This window comes from Homalodisca vitripennis, chromosome 5 (assembly GCF_021130785.1).
Source record: "Homalodisca vitripennis isolate AUS2020 chromosome 5, UT_GWSS_2.1, whole genome shotgun sequence".
Lineage (NCBI taxonomy): Eukaryota > Metazoa > Arthropoda > Insecta > Hemiptera > Cicadellidae > Homalodisca > Homalodisca vitripennis.
In genome coordinates, this window is record NC_060211.1 from 75,921,112 (window position 1) to 75,934,922 (window position 13,811).

A 13,811-nucleotide genomic window follows, 5' to 3' on the forward strand; every position below is an offset into this window, starting at 1 on the left:
CCGGACCTGATAAAGGTATTCGTCCCCCACCACAATCAAAACAGTCTTTGTGGGACATTATACTGAAACAATATTTAATTTTCCAAACTGATTGTTCCACTTTAAATATATGTAATAATCAATTCATTCATCCCAATATTATTTATACTTATTATAAAATAATATTAATGTTATTATTTTATATACTTTTGTGTTGTAAAAATCATAAGAAAAACTGTGAATGGCAAATATACTTATAAACACAGCAAGCTTTGATTATACAGCATTTGAAATGAAATTGATATTTAAGAAAAAAAATAGTAATTCTTTTCAGTAAAACACTTTATTTTCCAGAAAATTTCAGATTAATAATTTTTAATTAGCCACTAACCAATTTTTTAAAGGTAAAGTTACTTTTTTGTCTCTTATTTTTATGACGTAACTATCAATTGAAAATCTGAATGCTGTTTATCAAAAAATATCTGAAAAACATATATTTGGAAATAAAGATAATCAGATCTTTGTTGTTTGATCCTAGAACCAATTTCTAATAAATTTTTTACGCTTGCATATATATCAGTATATAAATATTATATATATATACCCATATACTATAAAAACAAATGTATATATAGTATATGTTATATAATATATATAATATATATATATATTTTATGCAAGTAAAAATATATTAGAAATTTGGTTCCTAGATCAAAACAACAAAATTCTGATTATCTATTATTTCAATATTGGTTTCAGATATTTTTGATAAACAGCAATTCAGATTTCAATGCTAGTACGTCATAAAAAAAAGAGACAAAAAGTAACTCCACCTTTTGTTTATTTTTTTTTAAAAATATGGTAGTGGCTAAAAATATTTAATCCATGAAATTTTTTATGAAAATAAAGAGTTTTACTGAAAAGAAATACTACATTATCTTAAATATCAATTCATTTCACCTGCTGAGTATAATCAAAGCTGCTGTGTTCCCTAGTATATTTGCATTCACCAGTTTTCTTTATGATTTTTACAACACAAAAGTATATAAATAATACATATATTATATTATAAATAAGTATAAATAATATTGGAATGAATGAATTGATTTATTCACATATATTTAAGTGACAATCAGTTGAGAAAATAAATATTTACAGTAAAAAGTCCCCCACAAAGACTGTATGATCTGTGAGTGGGGACGAATACCTTTATCAGTCCGTTGGTATCTTAAATATCCAAGAATAAATAACTGTACAGTACTATTACACAAATAATAATTTATATCTAGGTACAACTGATTTGGCTATTATATTACGGTAGTCTATGGGAATGGATCAACGCATTGTTTAACTTTCTATTGTTTAAAGTAGTCATATTCTTATAATTGTAAGTGATGTGATACAAGTGTAAGTGATGTGAAGAAGGTTTATGACTTTACTTCTAGATTGGATCATGACTTTACTTCTATGATTGAAATATATTGATTCGTAATCAAATTACTGGAGAGATTTTACGAAGTTCTATACATTCAGATACCAAACGTAATAATTATTGTGTGTTTATAGCTTGATAATTTTAACAGCTGTTCGAACTGCTCAATCTGATATAACTGGCGCTAATTTTGTTCATTACCTTTATCACTTGGAGGTTTGTTACAATTATAATTACGCTTCCGATGTGTGGTACAAATTATCCTATTTCAATTAAAGATAATCAATTTATATATAAAAAATAGCAACACCTGTAAATTCAAGCTTGATTAAAATTCGTAGTGTTATTTTAGACCTGTCTCACGATACTGTCAACTGTTTACAAGGGACTTCCATTTGACCAGAGTATTTGTATTGATTCTGCAACTAAGAGTATCTCCGTTGTTCTTCTTGCAATAATTATAAACCACTAAGTTCGTCAGTGATAATGAACTATCATGATTAACTGTCAGTTTTTTATGAATAATGCATGTAATATTGTTTTGGTTGTAAGAGAACGCCATATCATGGAAAAAATATAACAACCAAATTATTTTTTTTTTTTTTTTTCATTTTTTATATACCTCAATTTTTTTTTAGTTTATATTAATATATTTAAAAGCAAGAAATTTCACTTTTTATTTTCACTTTTATAGAGCGGTTGAAATCGAAATTAAAAGAAAGAATAATATCAAGTTAAAAATTAATAAAATTCGTTACTAACTAAATATTATCTTATCCAAATACACATCATTGACTAAATTTTAAACAGTTCCACGATTTACTCTACCTTTATTTTTTGTATCTTTAAACTAATTTAATGTATTTTGAAACCAGTATTAACGAATTATCATTTTTAGAAGTGTTACATAAAGGACACTGTATATTTTGTGGGTAAAATAGCAAATATAAAATAAATACTTAAAATATTGTTTCTATTATAACTGCTTTAATAAATTAGGTCTATTTCTTTCGTATGAGGTGATCTTGTAAAAGAAATTCTTCCCTTCGAGGACGGAGAGCTAGGTTGATTTAGGACTGCACCAAAAGAAGCACTAGTCTGTATTCTTAATACACTCGTACTAAATGGTTTTTATTACATTTAGTAATGCATCAGGTGTAAATACATTCACTAAATTGGGATATTCATCTTTTTAGATATAACTTTCAAGTATGGTTTGATATTTCAAAAACTGTAACTGAATCACTGAATCACTACGTTAGACACGTACTTCACGTGATTAGGTCAGCATTGTACAGTTGGTTGCCTACACAATGAAATAAATCAGAAAATTAAAATAATCTCTTTTTGCTTTAAAGCGAACACGCTTTAAATTTTATTGTATTTATTGTTCTTTCATAAAGAGGCGTTATTATTTTAGCGCGCTCTACTATAGGATAATAATATTTAAACCCTAAGGGCACATGAAGTAATTTAATACCTACAACTCCAACAATACATTTTATTTGTAAATATAATGCTAATTATTTTTAAAAATATAATCACTTATTTATTTTTGAAGTTTCTTCCACAGCTTCTGGAACAAAAATAATTAAATTGTCCTATGAAACACATTGTTAAGTGCTGCCAATATCATTACTTATAACTGCACCAAAATATCAATGTCATGTATACATGCCTGCTTTTAAGGATAATTTTAGGATAATACGATAGGTCATTATTTAAGTAAGAACAGATTTATAATGGATGAAGGGAACATTTGTATCTGAACTTAAATTGTATTACAAACTAGATTTGGCCTCATGTCGCGGCATGTGTTTGTGTGTTCGCGACATAAGGCCTACCATGAGGAGGTAAAAAGACGCCAGAAAGAAGGCCCGCCAGCGTTTTGCAAATAGCGCGCCTAACCTTCAATAACGATTTCCTGTATCTCTATCCTTTTATTGTCATTCCTTGCAGCCTAAAATCTGTAAAAATTATGCCTTTACGTTCCGAAAAACACTGTGGCGATGATTAGTCTTGTTCAAGGTTTTTGCTTGAATTTCTTCTGTGGCTTCATCGGGGAGTTTGGGTGATGCCCACTCACTGAGTTGACGTTTAGAGTCTCTGGAGTGTGTAGTGCACAACCCACATCTCATCAACAGTCACAGTGTAAAAACTCATCACTATCATCGTGATAGCGCTCAAAATAGAACATAGAATATACATTCTTTCTGTTTTTCTATTAACACATTTTGGCACCCATTAGGCACACAACTGTTTTCCCTAACGATGTTTGTCAGTAATAGTTTTATAGATTAAAAACCTTAATCATAATTTTTTTTCGAAATTTTCTTTTCTGATGATAACTGTTAATAGTAAAGCACCTTTTATGGCAAATTCCCTCATGAAATATTTTGGGGTATGTCTTCTTTCTTCACAGTAGATCGTCCAGGTCGTTATTCATCATGAACACTTATCCTTCCCTTTTTAAAAAACTAAGAAATTTTCCCACATTTCCCCCATTGTTCATTACACTCCCACCATCAACTTCTACAAGCTGCAGGTGAATTTCACCAGTACGAACCTTTTTTGCAAGTAAAAGCAAAATTTACTGACCATACTTCACAATCGGAGGGATTAATGATTGACATGGCTAAATACAACACGGTATAACGACATAGTCAACACCGGCAAAGACGTGAAACGTAGTGGCAGTGTAGTGGAGAGTTGGCCAAAAGTGGCTGACCTTCGAATCTACAGTAATAGCTAGTTAGTCTTAAAATAAGAATATTTTAATGCAAATGTAATCCCCGTTATATTTATTTCAAAGTAATGTATTGTTTAGGAGGACATAAACTTCCTTAAAGGGCTATAAATTGAAGGATTACCTTTGGAAAGTTTATGTAGAAAACAGCCCATCTTAGATTTGGTGAGTGAACACATAATGTAACATAATCTTTTAATAGTAGCTCAAATAAAAACTGTACATTATTGACTTACAAAAGCTGATCTCCGTCATATTGGTACGAGTTTGAAGTTTTCAAATGAACACCATTTATATATATATATATATATATATATATATATATATATATATATAATTTTTATTTTTACACACACACACACATATGTATGATAAAATTTATACTATTTTTTCTTTTTATATCTGCACTGCTAGCAGTTACCCGCTCATTTTTACACAATTTAGCAGATTTTGCACGTGTATGACCTCTGCTGGTTTGAGTGGAATTTCCAACATTAATTTTGAGTTTGCCTTGTTTGGCGCGATGAATAAAATACGTCAAAAATTATATATATGTCCATTGGAATTTATTTCGTTCTTGGTATTTTTTTATCTATTTGACCTTGTTTTATCTTGGTTCCCGATGAAGAATATATATCAAAACATATATAAAACAGATCATAGAAGCCTACACCTGTCAAAAGACAACTAAAATGGATTTTTATGAAAGTCTTTAAATTTTTATCCTGTGACATAACTTAGTATTTGATGTATAATACTTAATATTGGCCAAAGATGAACGTTTACAAGTACATTAACAATGAAAATATTCACGTGTATACTATAAACTGAAAAATGCTTTCTTTGTTTTAAATATTTAGAGCTGGAATAGGTTCATTAGTTCATAAGCACCATTAGACATAAGGTAGGTTAGTGCTTACCTAATGTCTTAAATTTAAAAACTGCGTACAAACTAATGGTTATTCCTTAGAGAATTTACACACTGTAAATAGACAAAATTGATTAAATTAATTAAGCATGTGATTTTATTGTCATAAAGAATGCTTACTCAAAACAGTTGATTACATGAAACAGCCTATTTCTATTAATATTGAAGAACCTCAGAGAACAACATGGTATTTTTTTACTACTATATAGACCAGCAAGGTGTAGCTCGAAGAGATTTTTTAAATAAGATTTGCCCTGTATTCATAATAGGGACTGTTAGAATGTCTATTTAGTATGAAGTACTTGTATTAGTATCACAAATTCTGCAAACAAAAAGATGCTAATGCGGTGTTTGCAACTTCCCTACACTAAATACTTGAACTGGGGTTTCACTAAGGGTTCTTATCAGGGCACACTTAACTACTCGGTTTTCAAAACTTGAAAATGAGAACGAATATATTTTACATAACATCAATTTAGAATTAAATGACTGCATTCTAAATTTTAATTTCAAATGTATGAGTACATAATCAAGAAATAATAAGTTTCGCTTACCAGACTGACACGTTTTGTGTCTTGAAGCGTGATAAACATTTCATGTTGAAAGTTCTAATTGTCATTCTTGGCAGCAGTTCTTGAACGTGTATTGTGAGTCGCTTAACCACGTGTACGCTACATTATTTTGATATATGAAAGTCCTTATTCATTTTCTGACGGTTTCACGTAATATTTTTCAAACTAAATGCATTTCTGTATACAGAAATGTGAAAATATCCTGTATCATAATATTCTTACAATAATTTAATTTATGTAATAATTTCCTTTAAGACCTTCAGGACGATATAGTACTTTTAAGCCAATGAGCGGATATTAATACTGCCATAAATTTTTGTAACGTTCAGTTTGAATACCCAGCTAACATATTATTGACATGTACAAGTAGATTGTATACCATTTACTATACTGACTCAAATGGCTTTTAGTTCATATTTCATGATGATTATATTATATTTATTTGTGTTTTTAGTATTCCTCAGTATAATAACATTTACAAAATCCCCCTTCAAATATCTTTATTTGAAAGTTAAAAATTAAAATATGAAATTAGAGATACAGTATCTGATACATAATTATCTCTTTTGATAATTATACATGTATATAAATAATGTATATATAATTTAAAAAGAGTAGTTTTGATAGATATATCTAATCCTGTAAATAGTAGTGAGAGTATAAATAGAGTCACCTTTGCTTAATCAGAAGTAAATGATTTTTTGAAAAATGTATATGTATATATATATATATATATATATATATATATATATATATATATTATTAATAAAATCCGGAAGAAGAATTTTAACAGTTGGATTGTCCAAGCTTTTACGTTTTAAAATATTGAATATTAATTTCATTGTATTTGAAGTATATAAAGTAAAATAATGTTAATGTACATTAAAAAATAAATTTATATCTGACACACTGATATTTCAATTAGAGATGAATTATCGAAGGAAGTCAGTGATTTAGTGAATAATGTGAATCAATAATAAGTTTTCAATTTACGTATAGTCTACACTTAAAACACATTTAAACATTGAAAGTAGTTAGTAAGTAAGGTTTTATAAACCAAAATGTGGCTCTGTTATCAAGTCCTAAATCATTTACGATGTGTCTAAAGACAACGGAATTACAGAACAATTACAAGGACAAAATTCTCAAAAGTTTTTTTTTTAATTCTCAAAACTTGGTTTTTTTTCAAAATATCTCTTTTATAAAGCGAAATCAATTAGAAATATCAGCATTGAAACAAGCGTTTCTATTCTTGGTAACTAATTTTATCGAATGACTTGACATTACTGTAGTGTTCATCAATGTTGGCTTTAATAAAGCAGAAACACAACTGATTAAAGCAATTTCGTAAGAATAGTCCCCTAAACAACTTAATAAAGTGTATCCTGATTGGATGTTGTAGAACATTATGTTCTTTCTAATTTTTTAGGCTGACAAAAACTAAATTGCGTTCTGATAGCACAATTAAATAAATATAAAACTCGTAACTGAAGAATTGTATGATACTGTTCCGAGTTACTTCTGATTGTTACGTCGATTCAGTATACATATCGCACAATCAATAATCATTCTATATGAGAAAACTTTTTCCTACATGCTTGTAGCCTTTATATTTATAACATACAGTTGACCACTATTTATCACAATTTTCCACCTTCACATTATTTAAAATCTAAATATAATCCGTTATAACTGCTAATTAAATAATGGCCGTCCAATTTTTGTATGTTTTAAATGTAAACAAATATAGTATAGTCTTTGGTTATGTATTTCAAACGAGCAAGTATATTGTGGCTTTGCACGTAAACTCCTTATTCAATAACATAGCATATCCTTTATATTAACATAATGAAAAATCCTGAAGATGACTGATTTTCACTGGAAGATATCCCAATCTACTGAGAAATTTTAAGATTATTTAATATGTTTAAAAAGCAATTTGTATAGCACTGCAGATGGAGAGAGAAACAATGAAATAGTCCCAATAAAATACAAAGGTGTATCTGCAATATTTCATAATATTTTAATTTCATGAAATAATTTTATATACATTTTTAAAACTTCTGCAAGTAAAATATTTAACAGAGTGATACATTCTGTTAAATGTATAATAACTACTTATACCTTATTATTGCCGACTGTTGGTGTTATTTGACCTTTATTGTTTGCGCTAAACGGTTTATAGAGATTTAACCTTAGATTAATTAATACAGTGCATTGTATATCATATTCAGAATTACAATACGGTTGTATCTAGAGCAATAAGTAATTACCGATGTTGGTTTTTAACTTCATAAGTACGATATGAAACTGTTTATTACCTTTTTTAGCCACACCTAAAATAATTATAATATATAAAGTGACAAGAGACAAAACGGCCTGATATTTTCAAATTCATAATTATAATAATATAGGATTTATTAAAATTTAAAGGTTATAAAATCTATTTTACAGCCCGAATTATTGAAATACCATTGAAATTAGGTTCTTGACATTAGAAACTCATTTTTAAGGCTATCGTGCCTGGTTTCAAGACGATGAAATACGCTCTGGGCAATATAAGTTTGTACCAATAATATTACTGGCAATAATAGTTGTCATACGTCTCACTACTCCGGTATATTTATGTTGTCAATGGCTGTTATTTCGTAACCTATCCCTATAATTTTTATTTTATATAATAGTTGGATTTATCATAAAAACTGTGAGAAATTGCATGTATAAAGGTTATTACTGGAGCCTCCAACAGTAAACTGAGTATGATGATGAAACGTACGGCCAGACATTACATACACGTAATAAAAATGATCGTGTAAAAATAAAATTAATATAACTAATATTTCATATTCCAGTGTAGAGATCTAAGATGTCTATAAATCGAGATTTATACACAACTGTAACTATATATGCATATATATATATATATGTGCTCCATACCGAATTTATTTTTAATTTTGCATTGTACAGATATGTAACGAGCAATAACACAATATAAAAAGTATTTTATTTAAATAACTTATGAATAATATTAAAATGTATGAAACTGTGATAGAAAGTGTGGTACAAATTTTTAATAATAACTAAAAAAAAAATAATTTGCAGAAGTCTTGGAATAAAAATTAAAATGTTTTTAAGGGACTTAAATGGTTTCACCCTTAATTTTTAACATTATTTCAATGTAACTCAATAATTCAGAAACATTTAGTCCGTCTGTAGGCTTAAACATTTTTTTAAATCGCTCTAGGGGATATGGCAATTTTGCAAAACTTGGATTTGAGTTATTCGTTTTATCAATTAAAACATACGGAAAAAAGCAAGCATTTAACTGGTTTTGTTACACCTTTCGAATCATACGAATTCAACCGTGTACCGTATTGGTTACACTTGGGAAGCGGAACAATGAGCCGATTATTAAATAAAGTGTTGCAAGGTGTAAAATTTCAGTATGCTTTAAATTCTGTAGATGACATAATAATATTCAGTAAAAGTTTACCAGAGCATATAGAACATGTCAGAGGTGTTGTGGAGAGGCTGGCCCAAACATGGACTTACAGTTAACCCGAATAAGGTGAGCTTTGCATGTAAAGAGATCAAGTTTTTAGGTCACCTAATCTCTAAGGCCGGGGTACATACCGAAAGCAACCGGTGATAGCAACGCAATGTCAACGCAACGGCAACTTGAGTTCCCAATGAATGACACACGCAGTTTAATGGGACTGTGTATACCAAAGTGACTGTGACGTGACGGTGATTCAACGGTCACCTGACTGAGCAACGCAGGCAACTGAAGTCACGACATGCTGTAAACTCGAGTCGCCAGTTGCGCAGTTGCTCTTGTGGAGTGCAGACCGTACTTAACTATGGCTGCTGAACAACAAGAAAATATTAAATTTGCACAGTTTATTGAACAGTTTGTTTGTTTGTATGACCATAACAACAAATCATACAGTAACAGAGTGGTGACAGACAAAGCTTGGCAAGCTGTGGCAGATGAGTTTAAACTCACAGGTAAGAAAAAAATGTAAGCAATTTGTTAATTTCTATGAATATTTTAATACAGTTTTTGTAATTCTTGATAAGCATATAAAATACATTATTTTGCCTAAAACTGTTATTTACATGTTCACTGGAGCTTTGATGGCTTAGTCCCACTGGGACGGTATTGGGTTACATTCAACGAAATAACGTGCGATTTTGTCCCTTATTAAGTAGTTCCGCTTTCTTGAGCGGCGGAAGTCATCGATACATGTGAGGCGTGGGCCTAGTGTACTCAAATTGTTCAGGAAAGCTTGCTGTTCCGTCTCTTGCTTTGATAAAGTTGTGCAGCACACATACAGCTTGAACAATTTTTTTTAAGTTACCAGGTTTGCACTGTATTGGTTTTTCCAACACTCTAAACTTCATGCTCATCATCATCATACCAAACGCACACTCTACACTTTTACGTCCTCGTGAGAGTCTGTAATTGAACACTCTTTTTGTATCGTTTAAAACACGTCGCGGGTAAAGTCGCATGAGATTTTCGAGAAGTGGAAATGCTTCATCACCACAGAAAAAGAATGGTTACAGGTTCATTACTGACATTATTTGGAAGTGCTCTTGGAAGAGGGAAGTCTAGGCTATTTTGTTTTACCCATTTACCCAATGTCGACGAGTGGAAAACTCCTGCATCATTATTTCTTCCGGGGTATCCTACATCAATACTTATAAATGTCCCATCAGCGTCTGCGCAAGCCATCAACACAGTTAAAAAAAATGCTTATAATTGTAGTAATTTGAACCAGAATGATCAAAGGATCTAATACGAATGTGCTTGCCGTCTATTGACCCTAGGCAGTTAGGCAGGTTCCATAATTCTTCATATCTTTCAGCTATAGTTTTCCCATTGATTTCTGTCGGGTACTGGCATGAAAAGAGGTTGTAATACAGACCAGATAGCTTCACATGTTTCAGGAACGATAGCTTGCTATTGTAGATACACCTCTAAAGAAGTCGTAAGCTAGTTGATGGTAGCTGCATCCCTCACCCAAAAACCTGAAAACATTTACAAACATTTGCAGGGCCGTTACAATTACCAAAAATTTTTTTTCGTTTACATTACATAAAGTTACAGGCTGTTTTTCTTTTTTCAGTGAAGCAATGCAAGGAAAAATGGAAAAATATAAGGACTGTATTTAGAAGACATATTTTCACAAAACCAGTGTCGGGAGCCGGAGGTTCTTCAAAAAAGGAATACTACTTGGCTGATGTGCTGCAATATCTTGTGCCTATTTTAAAAGGTAACCCTAAAAAACATTGGAAGCAACTTACCACCACCTCCTGAAACTGATGACCATCAACAACAAACTCTTCAAGAAGAAGAACCAGCTGATTATAGCATTAACGAAATTGCTGATGATGTGGATGATGACGCGACTGAATTACCCCAAGAAGCAGTGCCGAACGTACCTGAACCCGCTAATAACAGCATATCACAGTTCCGGAAGAAACAGTTGGGCAAAAGGAAGCCGACTACATCACCGTTGGATGAAGCTATGACCAATTATTTTAAAGCAAAATCAATGAAGCCTGCTGAAGATAAATTGGTTCCAGTTGCTGACAATGAAGATAAGTCAGACGAACTTTTTCTGTTGAGTCTTAAAAAAGATATGAAGGAAATGAATTCACGGCAGAAGCGAACTTTTAAAAGAAGAATTTTTTAGTTTGATTGATGAAGTTCTAGATGATAGTCCTGGTAAGCAAACGCACGATATGTATTCAAGCTCATCACTACAGTCCTCACGATCACCCAGTGTGCTGACTAATATCATTTCTCCGGGAAATCCTGGCCAGGAGAACGAAAGAGTACGTTTTCAACACCTTGGACCAATGCATTCGGCATACATTAAGTGACATCATAGTCTTTTTAGTGAAATATTTTATAACTTTCAAATAACAATAAATAAATTCATTTAATCAAACTTACCTTAATGTGGATTGTTAATCTTTCGCCCACACCAATTGCGGTTCTGTAGTTAGTATCTTGTTTTCAACAGTAGAGGGGTAACTAAATCCAGCAAAAAATCAAAGCTAGCCTTGCTCATCCTGTAGTAGTTGAAAAACTTTTCGGGATATTTTCCCAATTTTTGCAAGGAATGCCACTGACTGCCATAAATGCTAGAATTGTATGGATGAACACTAAAACGTCTATGCAACTTTTTTTTCTGTTTTTTAAGCACATAGAGAAGTACTGCCTCCTCCTCGGACGAAGACATCGGAACAAGTGACTGGAAAACTTGTCAACTTGGGTTTCTTGTTTATGTACACGTGGTGTAAACCTTGAAGAAACTCCAGTTGACTGAGTTGCGTTGACATTGCGTTGCTATCACCCGGTTGCTTTCGGTATGTACCCGGCCTTAGAGATGCGAGAGAGCCAAAGGACGCAAAAGGCGTAAGTAGATTTATTGGAGCGGTGAGTTATTTCGCAAAGTTTATACCAAATTATGCAGACAAGGCAGCATGCTTGAACGAATTAAGAAAAAAGAATAGGAAATTTGAGTGGACTCAGGAGTGCCAGGAGAGCGTCAACAGCTTAAAGGAAAGTGTAAGTAACACCACCGGTATTAATAATACCAGATTATAAAAAGCCATTTATCCTATGTACGGATGCGAGTGACAAGGCGGCAGGAAGTTGTTTAATGCAGGAAATAGAAGGTGAGAAAAAACCAGTGGCTTATTATTCAAAAAAAAAATTTAATGAGTCAGAACAAAGAAACTTGACTGTGTACCAAAAGGAAGCACTGGCAGTGGTATGCGCAATAAACAAATTCCGGAGTTACCTAGAAGTAAGACCTTTTACGCTAACAACGGACAATAGTACACTAGCGTGGGTACTAGGTAATTTCAGGAAACTGGGAAAGTTAGGTAGGTGGGCAGCCACAATTTTGAGCCTACCGTTTAAAATTAAACATTTTAAATCGGAAGACAATGCGGTGGCAGACTATTTATCTAGATTATTCGAATGTAGAGATAAAATGGAAAGTGTGGAGGAAATTGAAGAATACCAGTACGGTATACTAAATTATAGTGTAACAGACAATAGTATAAGAGTAGCAATTAAGGAAGAAAATGTAAATGATGTATTAGTAAATAGCATAGGTAATTTTCCACTAGCTTATACGGACTTTAAGGTTCATCAAACCCAGGACAATGTAATACGAAATATTTATAGTAGTATAAAAGGTGGTACTAACTCGGAAAAATATTTCTTGTGTAAGGGAATAGTAATGTATAGAAGTAAGCCTACTAGTAAGCCAAAGATATGTCTACCAGAACATTTAGTAGATATGGTGTTTAAATATTATCATGAATCGGAAATCGGGAGCCACTATGGGATATTAAAAACAACCAGAAAGATATGCGATTTATTTTATCATGCGGATCTGGCAGGGCTGATAAAAGACAAAGTAAAAATGTGTGAAGTTTGTGCGTTAGCGAAGACCGGTAAGGTTTTTCGTGGCAAAACTAATTTCTGGAGTATCAGCTAGGCCTATGGATAAATTGTATATAGACATTTTTGGTCCATTAACCAGGTCTGTTAATGGAAACAATAAACATCCTGATTGTACTTGACGACCATTCAAAAATGGTATTTTTAAGCGCAATTCAGGACGCGAAAAGTAAATCCATAATAAAGGTGTTGGAAAGTGAAATTTTTTAAAAAATTTTCATATTGCAAAAATCTAGTGTCGGACAATGCACAGTGTTTTAGAAGTGTCGAATTAAAAAAACTATTTATTCGCCCGAGGAATCTACCATCAATTTGTAACGCCATTTGTACCACAGGGAAACAAAAGTGAACGTCAGTTGAGGACTGTAAAACAAATGTTAAAAATTTACTTTAATTCCGATCAAACTAAGTGGGACATCAAATTAACTGAATTGCAATTAGCAATAAATTGTGCGACATCGGAAGCTACTAAAAATTCACCATACCAAATTATGTTTGGAAATAGGCCTAATTTGGAACTGACCAATAGATGGAACATTAATGATTTATTGGACTGTGATGTTTCAAAGCCGGATAATTTGGATAGATTCCAAAGAACAGTGTTAAACTTAAAAAGTCTATTTCAGCTAACAGGAAGAGGGCAGTCTTCGAGTGGAGAGCAGCAG

At 31.6% G+C, this 13,811-nt stretch overlaps 1 protein-coding gene across 1 annotated transcript; it reads left to right on the forward strand.

Moving 5' to 3' along the window:
- The first annotated feature begins 9,451 nt into the window (after positions 1-9,451).
- Positions 9,452-10,980, forward strand: LOC124363520. The gene is made up of 2 exons (XM_046818767.1): positions 9,452-9,665; positions 10,790-10,980. Exons 1-2 carry the CDS (start codon positions 9,518-9,520, stop codon positions 10,978-10,980), a joined length of 339 nt encoding a protein of 112 aa, XP_046674723.1. The 5' UTR covers positions 9,452-9,517.
- The last annotated feature ends 2,831 nt before the right edge of the window (positions 10,981-13,811 follow it).

Bases quoted from the DNA above. Each gene is read 5' to 3' on its own strand.
- LOC124363520 (XM_046818767.1), top strand. From the start codon at position 9,518: ATGGCTGCTGAACAACAAGAAAATATTAAATTTGCACAGTTTATTGAA. The intron at 9,666-10,789 runs GTAAGAAAAAAA...TTCTTTTTTCAG, and splicing joins AGATGAGTTTAAACTCACAG to TGAAGCAATGCAAGGAAAAA.